This window comes from Lipophrys pholis (genome assembly GCF_963383615.2).
Source record: "Lipophrys pholis genome assembly, chromosome: 8".
NCBI classification, from domain to species: domain Eukaryota; kingdom Metazoa; phylum Chordata; class Actinopteri; order Blenniiformes; family Blenniidae; genus Lipophrys; species Lipophrys pholis.
This window is the reverse complement of record NC_137630.1, coordinates 8,430,989-8,448,914: the sequence shown is the minus strand read 5'-3', so window position 1 is coordinate 8,448,914 and position 17,926 is coordinate 8,430,989. Positions and strand designations below refer to the sequence as shown.

The window sequence follows — 17,926 nt, the reverse complement described above, 5'->3', positions numbered from 1 at the left end:
AAAGTTTAACACTTTCATCGTGCGTGCAGCTATCTTCTCAATATGCTGCAGCAAAAGCTTTGGATCTGCTTATTAGTTTAGCTTGTTAGCAGCGTTTCCACTGGAGGCTGTGCCCATCTAGAGATGAAGATATGAATTTCATAATAACTTAATGTTACTAAACATTTCAGGGTTGTGGGTAACATGCCATTCGCCTCATTATTATTGTTTTCTTTTTGGGTGGACAAAAAGTGCTTGTGTGTGTTTCTCACTCATGGTAAACAACTTGCAATATTTATTAAAGTAAGTAAGATGCCAAATGAAGGCACTGTGAGTCTGCACTATAATTCTACACTGGATTCTTCAATAATATGGTTGAAAAAGTATCGTGAACTGTATTTTCTATCCTTTGCCTACTGTGTAGCTCTTGGGGAATTAAAGCATGTTCAGTGAATACCCGAAGGCCTATTAAACGCTGATCAGTACGAAAGCAGAAGGATTTTTCTATACATGCAAAGTAGCGTTGCACAATATATCGCAAACTTGTAGAAAAGTTCAATTCACAAAAATCTTAAACATTTTAATGGATGGACAGACAAACAACAAACCTCAAGGTAGAAAGACATTAACAAAACACAACTTTTCAGAAACGCTGCTACTGTGCATGCGCACCACACCTGCATGAGTAGATAATCAATAACAACAATATTTTCCTCCAGAGTGTCATGACTCCCAGTCCATATTCTACTGGGACTTGGTAGTTTTATAGTTGAGTCACCCGAAATAACAGTCCAACTTGGTCGTCTGTCCATACGAATGTCCGATAACTCCAATTGTTTATCTTAATAGCGAATTGTTTGCTGCGTTTTTGCGTGTGTGGTTTCGTTACAAAAACAACCAACAGCACCCACTCGTGGCCTAACATGAAATCTGCATTTTTGCCATTTGTGTGTTAACGGAAATCATTTTCAAAACGTTGCTGTTTACTTTCCTGAAACGAAATTGCAAAAACACTGCATTTTCACTTGAAATGTTGTCGCGCAAACGGGGCCTGAGGAGGATGATAGAAGGATAGTGATGGTTGGAGGTGGCACTGATGTTATTGATAAAGACGCACAATTGGAATCAGCATGGTTGGCAATAATGTATTTAAACAGCTCAAGAAAACACACAATTACTCTTTGAACCATTCTGCCACTTTTTGTTTGCTTGTAATCATCACTGTTGAATGGCGGTAGGCGTCCCTGCTGTTTGTTTGTATCTGTAAAGTTGCAATGCAAAATAAGTAGATAGGTATGGATAGAGCCTTCTGTACGTCTTCTGTTATCATTACTAGAGTTTTTTATTTTTTTATTTCCAGAGAGCTTATGGATGAGTTGCAAAAGTAGTAATACTTCTGATGATCTGTGGGGGCAGTGTTGTGCATTGTTCATGTGTGACCAGCGAAAGGTACAAATAAGACGACCTAACTTGGAAGACAACAGAAATTTAAATCCCTGTATGACTCTAGAAATATATTGAATCTTACATTTCGTCACCTTCTTAAAATAATTGCCTAAGTCATTTTTTGAGAAAAAACTTTTTTTTGCCTAAATCAACTTCTTATGACGCCAACGTCCTCAGTTAAACAGATCATAATCTGTTGTCATTATCTTGTTGAGTTAAAGAATTTAAAAAATATCATACATTTAACATATGGCTCAGTTTTTTGTGTTTCCTGAAAAACTTGAAACAATGACTTTGGCAATTATTTTAAGAAGGCGACGATTTGTTGGGTCTCGCTGTAAAAAGCACCTAGAAATTACTGTGTTGGATTTTGGGCTGTACAAATAAAGTTGAATTGAATACAAGCAAATCAACAAGCAAGCAACATTACCTCAGGTGGATATCTTACAAAGAAGCTTCAAATGACTTTGCATGACAACATTTGAAACACACGTAGACATTTACAGTGCGTATCCTGGAGGTGGACAGAATTATGGACAATACAAATGCAGACTTTGAGTGTATACTTATTCATATCTCACATTGGACATGAATGAGTTTCAAGGAGCTACAGAGGGAGTAATTCGCTTTCTTGCTGTGCACGGCTTCTTGTTGTCTGAAATTAGAATGTTGCATATAATTGTAATTGATTTTTATGGATGGTCTATTACTTACTGTATCTGTTTCTACTGTACATGTGTTCATCAAAATCCAAAAATCCATAATTTACAACATCTCTTTGTGTGGCGTACCAGTGTGACCTATAGCATAGCTTTAAAAAAAAAAAAAAAATTACATTTTCATGCCCCTTCCTCCAGCAACACCTGTTTCACAATAAAAAGTTCCTGCTTAATTAGACAGCATCCTTCATACCGTGGTTATGGTAATGGCCATTATCCTCCAAACATTCTCCAAACAGCTATACGTTATGACTCGTTTAGGTCCCTAAGTATTATTGCAAATTAATACAAGCAGTACTAGTAAGATGGTAGCACAAAAAAGGCCATTCAGTGTAATTTAGGCCAGACTGTATCCAGATTATCTGCAAAACCTCATCTGACTTCAAAGTAGACTAAAGAATTGAAGACTTAATGTGGAGTAATACCTGGACACAGTCATGCTGTCACCTGTGTGTACCCCGGGGTCGCAGCTAATAATAGCAGTTCTAAGTCGGAATGATTCACCGGTCATGTGTTCCATTAGAGGCTTCGAAAACCCTCCAGGAGCTACAATACTAGACAAGATTATTAGACATGAAGACAAAAGAATAGTGCTCAGATTGAAGGGGTTCCACAGATTTAAGCAGGACAGAGAACAAGACGCAGTAGTCAAACACACACAGGCCCACGTGGAGCTTCGGGTCAACAACGTGAAACATGAGAAATTCCTCTGTGTTGTTCAGTGAACACTGCAGCCGCTGTCAGGTCAGAGTCCGATGTAGTGGGAGTGTGTGTGTGTGTGTGGGTTAAAAGACTCTTACAGTTTGATCTAAGACTCGGGAGTTTGTGAGTTGCACTTTTTGTTTTGCCACCTACCAGCGTATCCGTATGTGTGCATTGTTTTATCACAAAGTGAACTCGCGTTCGTCTGTGCACGTTTTTAGCCCATATGCAACAACCTCACTGAAACCCAACCGCAGCCTGTGCGAGAGGCTCCACGTCCTTAAACGAGGCCCGCAAGTTCACATCTCCCATTTTCAGGAGTGGCTTTAACAAAACAGCAATGCCTTAATGAGGCAGCGGTGATAGAAATAAACAGAAGGAAAAAATAACTCTACCTAATTGCCTTTGAGCTCACCCTCGACTCCGACGTTCTCCGAGCACCAAATTTAAGAGACGTGTTCCCATAGTTACAGGGTAGCTGTAAACATGTGTAGACAGCTGGGGAAATTAGCAGCAATCATCATCAGCGGGGAAGCAAAAATCTGTTTGGCTATTCATGACTGATGACTGCAAAGTACAGCTGTCGCCACCTTTTCACAGCTCGTTGGCTCGCCGAGGATTTGGCTGCACTGACCCCCCCCCCCCCCCGGGGGAATTCTGCTAATATTTTGGAATTTTGGAAGCTGGATGGACATCTTTGTAAACAAAAAGGCCCTTATTCATTCAACTTCCCTCCTTCCTATTCCCCTTAACCCGCATCACATCAATTTGGGCCAAGTACGTGGAGATTAGCGAAATGAAAAGATGCTCCAGTTGTATATGACTTAAGATTGGAGATTAGACTGATGCATGAAAAGTCAGGGAGTGAAAAAGTCCACGAGACTAATGTACAAAAAGGGTAAGCAGTTATTAAAACATTAAGGTTGCCTTTTACTTGTACCGACAGCCTTCGACAGTGAGTGGCACAGGTTGAAAGCCGTATAACATGTATTCAATCAGAACCGGTGTGTGAAATTTGCTTGTTTTTAAGAAAATGTTGTACTCCAACATGTAAGTTCTACATTGGCTTTTTAAAAGGAACTTTTACGTTTGTGTTGTTGGCTTGTACTTGCATTGTTGGCTCTTGCATTTGTGTCGTGTTTGTTTCTTATGTTTGTGAATTTCACAAACATAAGGAACTTTTACGTTTGTGTTGTTGGCTTGTACTTGCATTGTTGGCTCTTGCATTTGTGTCGTGTTTGTTTCTTATGTTTGTGAATTTCACATTTCTGAAGTTGATCTTGCATTGAGATAAACCTTCTCAGCCGCCTTAAAAAAACCCGAATGCAGTCGTAGCTTGAAGAAAAGCTTTGAAGAGTGATGGTATCAAATAGATTTTTGTACTTATTTCTGGGTTGTCTGGGTTTTTTTTTTTTTCCAGGAAGTATTTTTTTTCAATTGCAGTGTTAACTATGGTTCATGATTTTGTACGTCTTCTAAAGTAATGATGGTAATGACTGAGTGTATGTGGGAGTGTATTTGATCTGTATAAAAAGATCAGGGGGTATCTTTGAATGACTTAAAAAGGAAGTGTTGAACAGAGGGAACAGGGCTGTGGTGACACTTCAGTACAAAAATGTCAGATTACTGAAGATAGTGCTGCTGGATCAAAACTCTACGGTAAACGGACCTTATTGCACTTGGGTTGCCATGGCAACGAAAAAAATACCACACATTTCTCCATTTTTGAGAATGATAAAATGATAATTTGTCCTGAAATGAAAGTGAGTTGTTGTGTTGTTGATGTTTTTCATGTTCTTTTACTTTACATGTTGATACTGGAACTGATCCCAGAGTGTGTGGGCAACCCTGAGCTTTAGAAGATAAAATTATATAAACATGTCCATATCCAGGAAGTGAAACTCACTCGCAGCCTGTTCTCAGCTCATATTTTTATGGCCTCTTCAGCAAAATGCTCCCAAATGGACGTAAGGCTAGCTGCACCTGTAAATGCACCTATAGCCAAGTGCAAAGTGCAGCTCGTAAGGTGCAATGATGTAATAATAGAGTAAAATCCTTTCATGACAGCAGCATGTCACACATAACTTAACAGCATCTTTACTGTCAAAAATATTAACATACGTCCTATTGTTATTGTAGATCAGTCACCAAACCTGAAGAGTCTTACTGTGGGGAAAGGAATTGTTGTGGCGGAACCAGATGCTACCATACCAATGCACCAGACACATCAGAAAACAAATGGTGTGGAAATTGGCTCAACACAGCTGTATGTGTGTGTGTGTATAAATGCACATAACCCATGATCTCTGCCTTTCCATATTTTTATTCTTACAATATTGCTCATTGACACATCAGCAATAATATTTTTGCTAAACAACAAAAAAGCATGATGGTCACAGTACTAATTAAACTTAAATGGTTGAAATGGCTAAAGCAGTCAAAATGGCTGCAACACATTTAAAGGCTAAAATAGCCTAAATAAGTAAAACTGGCTCAAACTGGGAAAAACACCTTCGATGGTTAAAAAAACAAAACAACCCGGAAATGTGTAAAACTATTGTAACTGATAAAATAGCAGAAATGCCTATATTATGGCTAAAGCAGCTTTACAGTTAAACAGGTGTCATTGCCAAGAAGGTTACAACAAAAGAAATATCAACAACTTCAACTGCTACAATTGCTAAAATGGCTATAAATGCTATAATGGCTAATACTGCTAAAACGATTTCCAATGTCTAAAACCATTTCAGTGGTTAAAACAGCTATAATGGCTCAAATAGCTATAGCTACATGAATGTCTAAAACGACTACAATGGCTAAAACAGCTACAGCGGCTAAAACTATTTCAACACCTGAAATGACTAAAACTGCTGAAATAACTAAAACGGCAAAAAAAATAAATAAATAAAAAGACATTGTTAAAAACTGTTGAAATGGCTACAAAATCAAAGCAATGGGTCCAACCGCTACAATGACTAAAACCAGTGAAATAGTTACACTGATTAAAATGGCAAAAAATCGGAAAAGCTTATTCCGCTTAAAGCGCTACCAGCGGGCCGTAACGGTCGCAGACGTCTGTCCTGAATCTCACCCGATTCTCTGACGGCTCCACGGACGGGACAGAGGACAGTGCGCCGCTCCATCCACACGGCGGTTCAATCAGTCCTCACACACACCGCCGGGGTCCTGGCACGTTGCAGTGCGCTTAAGGTCCAGTCCAACAGAACACACAGCTCCTCCGGGATAATTTCAGGGCTACAGCGAATGTTTGAAATCAGTAATACATAAGGAGCACTTGTGAGGACAGTTCCTCCGGAATCACTGCAGATGCCACACAAATGGTAAAATTGCAGCACTTCTCGGCGCAAAGGCAGACGTATTGATATGCAAATGTTATTAATTGCATGTGTATGTTAATTGATTGCAAACTGCGTGGAGAGTTGCACTCTGAAAGCGATGTGTACAGCAGCAATGCAAATCCACTGTGATCTAAATTTGACTTGAACATAAGTACACATATGGCATTTCTGTAGGAACTGCAAATCAATATTTGTGCTGCACCTGGACTCTTTCATACTTTTGTATAACTATCAGAAAAGGATAATGAACACACCCCGAGGTACACTTTGAAAAAATTTAAATTTGATGATTAATTTGCACATTTAATTCTTTCACCTTCCTCCCACAGGCCATATGATGCTTAGGCTGTATTTGCAAGGCTGCACAATGAACTATTTACAAATTTTTATTTGTCAGAAACAAGTGAAATGTTTGCGTAAATTGAAAGAAACCACAGTCTCCGAGCACAAAAAAACCCAAAACAATCAAAGTGGTCCACAATAATCTGTTAATTAAAAATAGGAGATTCTTACAGTGACTGCTGCCCACAGCTACTGTATGGAACGCTCAGTTCATTAAATCCCTGCAGCCATCTGAAGCAGCAGGACGGATATGTTGATTAATCTACAGCCTCCAATTTGAGATGCCACGCCGGCCCACGTTTGTCTTTACCGCATCCGCTGTGTTTATCTTTCCCCAACTACAATCAAACGCAACCAGGCTGCGAGAAAATCACCACACACACACACACACACACACACACACACACACACACACACACACACACACACACACACACACACACCAGTTTACTCTAAAGACAGATCCTCTGCCCATTAATGTTCCCGAATGATTCAGGATTATATCTAAATTTCTTCATCTTATTTTGAGGCTCAACATGTAGAAGAATGTAATATATATATATATATATATGTATGTAACAAGAAAGATATGTACAACAATTAAATTGTTAAAATTAGACATTGTTATTTTGGTTGTTATGCCAAAGTTTGATGTGCACATCTTCCATCTCATGTGCTTAAACCAACAGTGTTTAACACTACAGTTGGAAACCTTTCTCAATGTTGACTCTGTAATTTAACTTCAGCCTCAAGTTGATCTTTTTGTATACCATAAAACCACTTTGCAAGTCTACATACAAATAATGTGAAACTATTTAAATGGCAAAGTATCAGAAGTATCAATATTTTGAGTTTTCAGCCCCAAATCCTAATACCGCATACATCTGCTTTGGAGCAATAATCATGTTTAAAAAAAAAAATAATAATAATCACAATTTGTGTAGTTGTTATTCCTACATAAACTGAAGATTCTCTGTACGCAAATTGAGGCTGAAAATTCAGAACCAATTTTAAACTGATAAAAACATAAATATGCTAGAGAAACTTCGATCACTTAACTAAAGAGTACAATAAAGGAACATAAAAATCAGGGCTTAGCTTGTAATGTTGGCAAGCTTTCCAATTCTCTGTATTTTCCATACAAACCGAGCTCTTGAGGTTATCATTGCTGAATCACTCTATTGGTAACAAACCTGTATGAAGGCCTGGCAGCGCCTGTTGATGTCATCTCAGTCGTTTGTATTTATTTAAACTATTCCACTATAATAACATGCGGTTGTTGATGCATTTTCTTCACATTTTCCTTCAATGTTTGATTATTATGATCGGCAGTAAGGGATTTTCACGTATTTATTAGGTCGTGCTTGGCAAAGTAATCCGTTGTGCTTGACAACGGGCAGGCAACAACAATTTCTTTTTAGCATTCTTAGCCACACTTCAGTAAAAAAAAAATGTCATTGGTGTAGTAATATCTTAAAGTAAATAGAAAGACCAGTCCAACAGCCACTTGTAATATCTCCAATATGAGCATTTCAAGTGGTTCTAGCATCACTTGCAGTTTCATGATATACAACCATTTTTATAGGACGTCAAAAAATAAACAGACGATGAAGTAGGGTGGGTTTACTTCAGCTCCTGGTGGAAAGGCAGGTGTGCTAAAGCCTAATTTATACTCCAATCGCAAACCTTCTTCATAGAGCCTCTGCGTTCCCCATCGCGCACTCCAACAATGTCTGAATACGCGTCGAAGCAGCACAGGACACCAGGGCAAAGTACCCGCCTGTCATTGGTCCACTCTGCGACGTCAGGTTGAGGAACTCTGCACGTGATCCAGATGATCGTGTAGTAAGTGTACACTTTAGGGGCAGGGCAAAAATTCTGGATTTGGTGGCGTCCACAACGCTTCACACACCTCTGATAATAGCCAGCTTGTTGCTCACCGGCGAAATTTGCAGCGTCACCGACAGTCCTTGCGTCAAACTGGTTCATCTGACCGGAGAATAAACATTACCAATGGGTTTCATGCGGTTTTGTGACCGATCTACTACCGACCGAAGTACTTCGCCACTTCACTACTTCACCACTTCACTACTAAAGGAATTGCATTGAGGCTACACACTGCCCGATGCGTACTGTCAACACAATAGTATATATTCGCTTTAAAGCAACAAGAGAGAAATGCTTGTTAAATTTCCTGCCATGAAAAAACACCTCATCTCCGTGAGGTTCTGTATCTGTGGAATTCAGTTTTTGTCCTAACTGTTCTCATAAACGTGCTTATAGCTTCTGTAAGTCGGACTGCGACGTGTTCCATCGATGGTTTTTAATGGGATTTTTTTTAAAAATTCTGACATTTTTATATTTATTTTTGTAAACCTCTTAAAAAAAAACGAGTTGCAAGTCTGTAAAGCAGACTGTAAAGCAGGTAAAACAGGATCAGCAGACACTTGATACTTTCAGATAAAGACAAAAAAACCAAAACAAACAACAACAAACCAACAACCCCTTAAGATTACTGTTGTAGTGCCCACAGCCTTCACTGTCTTCGGCCGTTCTGATTTGTGCGTCACACATGCTCACGTATCCATCGTAAGTCATCAAGACAAACAGTAGAGTTTCCCATCGCTCCCTCCTCTCTGTTATCCTGACCCAGCAGCTCCTTTATTCTTCTTTCACACCCCTCCTCCCCTCCCCTCCCCGTGCTGGTTAAATATTTGGGGGTGGATCCCCGGGCACTGAAGGACCTAAGCTGGGAGGATCAGCAGAGGAGAGGCTGCAGTTGTTGTGGATTAGCTGCTTGTTTTATCATAATGCCGCTGCCTGCTCGCTCAGGCTTCACAAGCTGCAAAGTCAGAAATCACGATTATTTTAAAAATGTTTGAGTAATGCAGTGCACCGCCGCTGAGCTTTAGATTCACTAAATAGACGCTGATGAGTACACAACCCCCCGACTTTTTGCCACATACTTGGACGTTTCATACTAAGGGAATGAGTCTAAAATGAAATGAGAAGTGAGGAAGCCTGTGTTTGAACACTCAAAGTTTTCAGTCTGGAGGAGAGGAAATGAATGGAAGTCTTCGAGAGATGAGGGATACATGACCGTACAGAGGGTTTAGGTGTTAGTATGTGGTATGCCAGTTTAAATATAAATTATGACAATACCGGCAGGTTTGCATAAAAAGGAGGAAACTGCTTATCGGCCAGTGTTAAAAAGTGATAAAATTATCTGCCTACTGAACCCTGAACCTTTCTAATTAACAGGCTAGATCTCTTCTGTTTACTGAAGTTTAAGTGTAAAAAGAGCGATTTGTGGTCTCACTGGTGCTGAGTGCAGTATTTTATTTTTTTTTTTGTTCCCTCTTTCCCCAAGCTGTCAAATTATCACCATAAAAGTTTTACTTTAATGATGTGTTAAAAGCTTTATACGGCGAGCGAGTGCGTTTCGTCTGCTCTCTTCTGGGGTCTCCACAGCAAGTCTTGTGCATGTTTGATTTGGCAGTAGAAGCTTTCCGATGGTTGCCCTTCAGTATGGAACCTTTTAAATGATGGGTTAAGGAACTTACAGCTGTGACCCATCTGCAGTGGAACCAGCAAACATCTGGTTACAAGTTGTTTTACCTAAACTCTAAACCACCACTCTCCATTAAATCTTTATATAGAAAGCTTCTTAAAGACTCAAATTTCCTATAGGGCCCCATTTAAATGACAATATATATATATATATTTTTTAAGTGTTTTTAAAGATGGCGTAGTAACAAGTTATTCTGCACATGAGTGAGTACATTGGCAATAACAACATTGGCAGCCTCCAAGTGTCTTGACTCCCAGTCCATATTCTTCTGGGTAGTTTTAGGGTTGACAGTCACACGTTGGCAATTCAAACTTGGTCGTCTGTCGATACGAATGTCTGTTTACTCTCCATTGCTCATGTTTATAGCGTATTGTTCTTTGTGCAGATGTGTGTGTGGTTCAATTACAAAAACAAACGGCACCATTCACGAGTGGCCCAACATGAAAATTACACTGTTGGAAGCGTTTCTGCCATTTACGCATAAACGGACAAAGTTTTCAAAGCATTTCTCTTGGAGCGTTAACGTGTAAATGGGGCCTCAGAACTACTTGCTGTGTTTACATCGTGACTTTTTTCTCACTCTGAGTGAATCCTCTCTGATTGAGGGATCAGATTGACCTGTTTACATGGACCATAAACATTTTTACGCCACCACCTCAGATCTGATTGTTTTGGTTTCTTTTTCAGTCAGACTTTCCAATCCAATCATAAGTATTTACATGACGTGTCAATGGGACTCATGTTTAATCACATTACATATTATAATGGTTCATGTAACTGCAGATTGCCATGCTTCTTTATGGTACAAAATACATCCAAATGAACTCATTATACTTAAACATTTACTAACAACTATTGTGGTTTTTTTGTATTTTCTTCTCTCTTGTGTGTGTAAATGTCTTTAGAATCTGGAAAGATATCGGGAGAGCAAAGAGCAGTTCCACGAAGCTGCCTCAAAGACGGAAGCAAACATCAGGTGAGACACACACACACACACACACACACACACACACACACACACACACACACACACACACACACACACACACACACACACACACACACACACACACACACACACACACACACACACACTCAGCCTTTATTAAAACTATAATTTACACCCAATTCCACTAATCCCGAAACAAAGGGTTGTACTCCACACTTGGCACAAAACATGTTTTAGCTTTCGTCAACTCCGGTCTCTGGTTTAAGTTTTTGTCCCAGTCTGCAGATGTTGGTCCTCGAGAGTCTTACTGTTACACACTCAAGTTGTTCACAGTCTAGTGTGATAGTGGAGATAAAAACCCAGCATAGCAGCATTCACTGTGTCGTTTAGTTAAAAGTTCAACCTAAATGTATGAACTTTGCTTTACTTGAGATGATTATTTTGTCATAACAAAACTCTTTATTTCTCAGACAGGAGCAGATGTCATTTGTTACCTATGCTTGAAAATTTCTCGTCTATTGCTTATTGCTTATCTGCCCTGCCATTTGATAATGCTTTGATAATGGTTCATTGTTTTCTGGATCTTTAAGGGAAACAGAACGAGAATTGTGACTGTTTTGATCCACACACCACGCTGAAAAAGGAATGGTTAAACACTAATGGTTAAATAGGATACGTTCGGTTGAGATTATCGGGGCAGCTGTAGTTTGGTTGGTGGAGTGGTTGTCTCTCTGTCGGAAGGTTACAGGTTTGATTCCCCATCTCTCCCTGTTCACATGTCGTAGTGTCTGCCATGCAAAGTTGAGCACTTTGCATGGCAGCTGCTACCATTGGTGTATCCGTGCATGTGTGAATGAGTGAATGTGATTAAGAGTGTAAAGAGCTTTGGGGTGGAAAGGCACTATATAAGTGAAATCCACTTCAATTCGTATGGAAAAATAGCAATATTGAACTTCAAATGCATCAACATCATTATCATCATCAGCATCATCTCTGGGCTTTGAAATAAGGCACCAAGCATATTATTTGCTATAGATTCACATAATGTAAATAAGCTCTCTTAACATGGCTAAAGGCTATTTGCATAATCCCATGAGCCGCAGACGTTCACCAGTTCACACATATGGACGTGCATGCACTCAAAGGAATAGGGGAAGATAGCAATCTTGTCCTTTCCGAATTTTTCAACCAGTTAAATGCAAACATTCTCCTGAGCCCACTGAGTAATGTGATAAATGTTTTAAATTGGCCACTTTAATTGAGCCAAATTTCACAATGCCCTATTTTCCCATCCTCTCTCCTCACTGTGGACTTGTAATGAGCCACAGTCGGGGAAAAGACAGCTAATTATTGCCACAGCAGTCTGTAAAGGTGTAATTTGCATCGGAGTCTAGACCTTGATTTGCTGCTAAATGGCAATTGACAGCAAAACTAAGAGATGCAGCCATCAGTGGGTAAGGACGAAATAACAAAAAAATCTTTATGTACTGTCCGTCCTTCACTGTGTTCTTGGCCCTGAGGCGGGGATTTAGCTTGTGGCTGGTGTTTGTGTTGTAAAAGCTTATCTGTGTTTTTCCCAATATAGGCATGATTTTCAATTTCAAATGACTATTAATGATTAAAATGTGTCTTGTTGCCAATGCGGTTCCAGTGTGACTGCCAGATTTTGAGAAACGCCAACATGTCTTTGATCTTCAGCAGTGATGTAGACCAGGTGATCTTACCTCTGGGGAATATTTTACAGTAATACCTCTAATCCCCTGCTCGTCAGGATGTTTTGTGTGTGGAAGGGCGAAGGAGGGTATTCCAAATCCTGGAGTGTTTTATCAGAGGAGATAAAAACGACGCCAGCTTCCTGTATGGAGCCACTTTTATGGTCAATTATATGCAGTTCTTACTGGTTTTAGAAAGTGGATTAGACTCTCATTCATGCTATAAGCTAGTCTAACCCTGACCTCCGGGGAATTCGGTAGTGTTGCTTAAATGAGTGGATTAAGCCGTGAGAGGAAAAAGGTATGTTTGTGTGTCTCCTAAATGAATGGGGAGGATTTAATGACAACCTGCGTACATCACTGAATCCAATGTTTCAATGGAAAGGAACTGTGGTTAATTTTGTTATTAGCACCTGTGTGGTTTCCTCTATGACAACATACAACTACCTGCTTTGAAAATTGAGTGCATTTTATCATAACCATTTGCCAGAACTCTGTTTCCCAACCAGGATCTGGCCGGGGTTTAGAGGGGGACTTAAGGCTTTGCCTTTTGTGTGGTTGTCAAAGTTAGATTCACACATGCCAAACAAAGCCATCATGCCATTGTCTTGAAGTCCAACAGTTCAATCCCCATATCACCCTGAACATGTGTCAAAATGTCCTTGCGCAAGATACAGAACCATAAGTTTCCCCCAATTTTGCACCTTGTGTGTCAGCGATCGCTACTGGGTTGTAAATGATTATGGCAGTAAATGCGGAGATGTGACTTATCGTGTAAAGCGCAACACAAATACAAAAGCTACAAAAACTGGAAACACAACCGCAAAAGTCACATCACAAATGCAGAAGGTGCAAAACATGCAACAAGAGTGCAAAAGCTGCAAGACAAATTCAAAAGCAATAATAGAAATGCAAAAGTCACAAGACAAATGCAGAAACAGCTGCACAAGTAGAAAAGCTGCAACATAAATGCAGAATGAGAAACAGAACTGTTGTTTTGGTGCGTAACAGGTACTTAAAACATTTCACAGCACATTCTACTATGCAGAATTGTTTGTGACAAATAAAAGACTTAACTGGACTATGTTGGGATGTTTTGAGGACGTCACACCGAATACTTCACCACTGAAACCTGTGACAAACACGGATGAATTGACACAGTGTAAAGATGGGTTGTACTTTGGAAGTCGATAACAGTTTGAAGTCGTTAAAGTGGACAGAAAGCTGCAGCAGAAAGTGCCATACAGAAACATTTTCAGGTTCCCAAACTATTGAGCCATCTATGAAAAACTTTAGATGGACCTTAAAGTTTCTTATTCAAAAGTATTTGGGAGAAGTTTTTTCCCAGTGCAGTGCTGTAGAACAAAGCCACTGTAAAATAAGATGTGGATGACTCCTGCCCCCTCCACGCCGTACTCTGAGCGAGTATGTGTGTATACATGCTGGTATGTGTGTGCATGTGTTAATCCTGTTTAATCCTTGGAGCACAAACGTGGCTTTGGCTGGCAGCACTCTGGCCCTGTGCTCTCTGGCTTCTTCCACCGTGTCATCGTCCGGTCTGTGTGTGTCTTTGTGTGTGTGTGTTTCTGTGTGTGGCTGTGTGAGAGGGGAAAAGGAACGAGGAAGAAGAGAGCAAGACGAAAGCCTGCAACCTGTAGCACACTAAAATGTCATATTCAGTGGAGCATAATAGAGCAGCCTCAGTAACTTTCCCATCATTCTTTCTGCCTCTCTCTGTTTCCCCTCGCCTTCTTTGTTAGACCCCTCAGACTTGCCAGTTACAAATGTATGTATTTTCTTTCATCCTTTAGAAGTTTTGTGCACACCAGATTTCAAAAAGTTATTCCCTCATTTAAAAGGACAGTTTTTGAGTGAATTACATGCTTTGCTTCTCCTGCAACCAACTATTTCATGGGAAGAAGGAAGTCGATGTATAAAAATGTCAGATATCAATCAAGCAATCATGAAAAAACAAACCATAATCACTATTGGTAGTAGTAATCACCAGTAGCCATGAGCGAGGCTAAACAAGGCCCAAACATTTATTTTTCTAGCTATTATTTATTTTGAGCTATAAAAAAAGAAAGAAAGAAAGAAAGAAAGAAAACAAAAATAATCTTGAAATGATGGCAACAAAAAAACCCCACAAAAATCTACCTATTCTTTGGTTTGCAGTAGGTAAATACTAAGAAATAGGAAATTTTCAAATTCCAAGTTGGGAAAAAACACCCAAATGTTACACTTTCTACTTGAAAAATGAGAGACATATCTCTAATTAGTAGCACTTGGGCTTCTACATGAAGATTATGGTTCATGATTGACATACTCTTCTTACCCACTTTTAGTCAGGTGCGTCCATATTAGCCAGGCTTTGTTAGCCGAGCCTTCTAGGTTTCCGAGCTCCAAAATAAATAGCAACACTGAAGTTGATGTGCTGAAATAATATCAACCTCAGTAGTATCATTGTATTTGTGGGTTCGCTGTCGTGATGATGACAAGGTCAGTTCTGTAGGTCATACAGGAACTGACTTGTTAGCCTTTTGTCTGTCAAGTTGCCCCTCCGAAACTGTGTATGTGCACTATGACCATAGTAAGATGGACAATAATAACAATGGCTGCCTCCAGAGTGTCAAGACTCCCGGTCCTTATTCCCCTGGGAGTTGGTAGCTTTATAGTAGAGTCACTGTATTAGCAATCCAACTTAATCGTCTGTCCACACAAATGTCCACGTACTCGCCACTGTTAATGTTTATAGTTTATTGTTCTCTGTGCGTATGTGTGTGGTTTCATTACAAAAACAACAAACGGCACACACCAGTGGACCAAAATGAAAACGACATCATTTTCAGTGTTTCTGCCATTTCCGTGTAAATGGACGTTTTCAAAATGATGCAGAGTGAATGCAAAACTTTTCTCAAACGAAAATGATACGTTTTCACTTGAAACCTTATCGTGTAAACGGGGCTCAAGTCCCACGTGATGGTTTTCGAATCAATGTCATATATCCAGCTCATCTTGTTTACCAATACTTGAACACCCTATTCCCAAATATTCACTCAAATCCTCTTCAGAAGGCCCCAGGCTGGACAACATTGCTGTGAATTTAAGTGGTTAAGTGCCACTAACTTAGGTGCTACCAGCATGTCCTGGGACCACTAAGTCTTATCCAGTGGTTCTTTCACGAAATCAGTGCAGTAAACAGAAAACAGCTGGAAGAATCAGAGTATAAATAGACCCTGAGTTCCTGAGGTGTCACCAAAACTCAGTTGAGACACTTTATTGATTTGTAACAATTTTATTAATCGATTTAATCAATCTGTTGAGCTTCTCTTCTTTCTGTACTGCCACTGCAGCCTTCTTGTAAGCTAGTAAGATGATGGGTGGACAGATAAATGAATGGAAAACTTCGCATTCACACAGGAACTCGCAGTAACCATGAATTTGGCCAGAGCATTGATTGATTCAACAAACCGCTCAGGTTCTGAACAATGCAAGTATACAGCTATAATCTTTGTTATAGCAGCCACGGTACCTTTCAGTCTACACTAATAAATCTCCCATTGATTTTTGTATGTAGGAACACGCAAAAGCTTCAGCAGGTGATCATTTACTATGCCTGACTGAGAGTCACTGAAAGTCGAAGTCATATAGGCTTTTTTTTTCGTCAGAGTCAGTTAATAGCTCTGGAGTGAATGAAAACAGATTTGTGCTATAGTTCATAGCACCGCAGGTTTATTGCTGGAGTTTCACATGTGCACCCTCTATTCATCAGCGCCATAAAAAAACGAAGACAATCTCTTCGCAATAGATTTTGGCTGCAGGCTGCCGTTGTGGAAGTGGCAGGATCGCTACACTCAACATACATCCACTTTGCAAAAGATATTTTACCAGTTGCTCACTTGACAGGTTCCACAAAGTTTTGCACTGAAGAAGCAAACAAACGTGTGGATGCTAACAGTTGTCTTTTTAGTCGAGACACATTTTGTGCTTGAAAGTGTGAAGAAAGCAGTCAAGGTACTCTTGCAGAGTTTCCCGTATTAGGATGAGAAAGACAGTTGGAGGCAGACGAGACAAGAATCCCACGTCAGTTCGCTCAGGTTGTTTTCCAAGGCATTTTTAACAAGGCCTGCTGTCTGTTACAGCAGTACTCAGACTAGTCTTAATAGCCACCCTTTGTCAGATATCTCCCGGCCTACGAAGATCACTCAGCAGTAAGACTGGGGAAACAGTGACAAGCTCAAGCAGGAGTCCAAACTGAACAGTAGAGTACTGGACTGTTGACGTACTGGGAGACAATAAACAATGAAAAACGCTGTCTGATTGACCAAACTTAAAACAATTTTGAAGCAAACCTGGTTTGAACTGAAGGGGTAAACTATCAAAGCAATTGTCTCATGGAAATGGTAAAGTGGAGTATGCGGGAGATTGAGATGGTTGTCAATTGAATTGTTGAGATTTTGATGAGTCTTAGGCCTCGTTTACATAACTATGTTTTCAAGTGAAAATTCAAAACAACTCCATGTGGAAGGCATAGACGCTGTTATTGTGCTGTGGTAAATGGTACACATGTGCGAGTAGATAATAACATGACAATAACAACAATGGCGGCCTCCATAGTGTCATGACTCCCATTCCATATTCTCCTGAGGAGTTTCAGAGTTGAGAGTCACCCGAAATGGCAATCCAACTTCCTTGTCTGTCCATAAAAATACTTGTGTACTTGCCATTGTCAATGTTTATAGCGTATTGTTGTCTACACGCATATGTGTGTGTGTGTGTGTGTGTGTGTGTGTGTGTGTGTGTGTGTGTGTGTGTGTGTGTGTGTGAGATTTCATTACAAAAACAAATGGCATCCACTAGCGACCCAACATGAAAACTGCATCATTTTCAGAGTTTCTGTCGTTTCCATTTAAATGGACATCATTTTGAAAATGTTGCCATGTAAACACAAAACTTATCTGAAAAGAAAATGCAAAAACTATGTGTTTCACTTGAAAGACGTTGTGTAAATGGTTTCTACATTGGAGAGCAACAGAGAAAAGGTGATTTTTATAGTTTGGGCTCGGGCCGTTCTGGTCACATCTGGCCTCCTGGTTATAGAACTTCTAAACTCCTAAACTTGCATAGAGACAATACATGCTTCTTTT

At 39.8% G+C, this 17,926-nt stretch overlaps 1 protein-coding gene across 2 annotated transcripts in view; it reads left to right on the top strand.

Annotated features, from left to right (window-relative positions):
- The window catches only part of chchd6a (coiled-coil-helix-coiled-coil-helix domain containing 6a), a 91,450-nt gene that overhangs the window by 44,385 nt on the left and 29,139 nt on the right, over window positions 1-17,926 (top strand). For both annotated transcript variants that reach the window (XM_080470135.1, XM_080470134.1), the window contains one exon: window positions 11,024-11,094. In XM_080470135.1, the coding sequence (XP_080326261.1) occupies window positions 11,024-11,094 (71 nt within the window). The remainder of the gene's footprint in view (window positions 1-11,023; window positions 11,095-17,926) is intronic.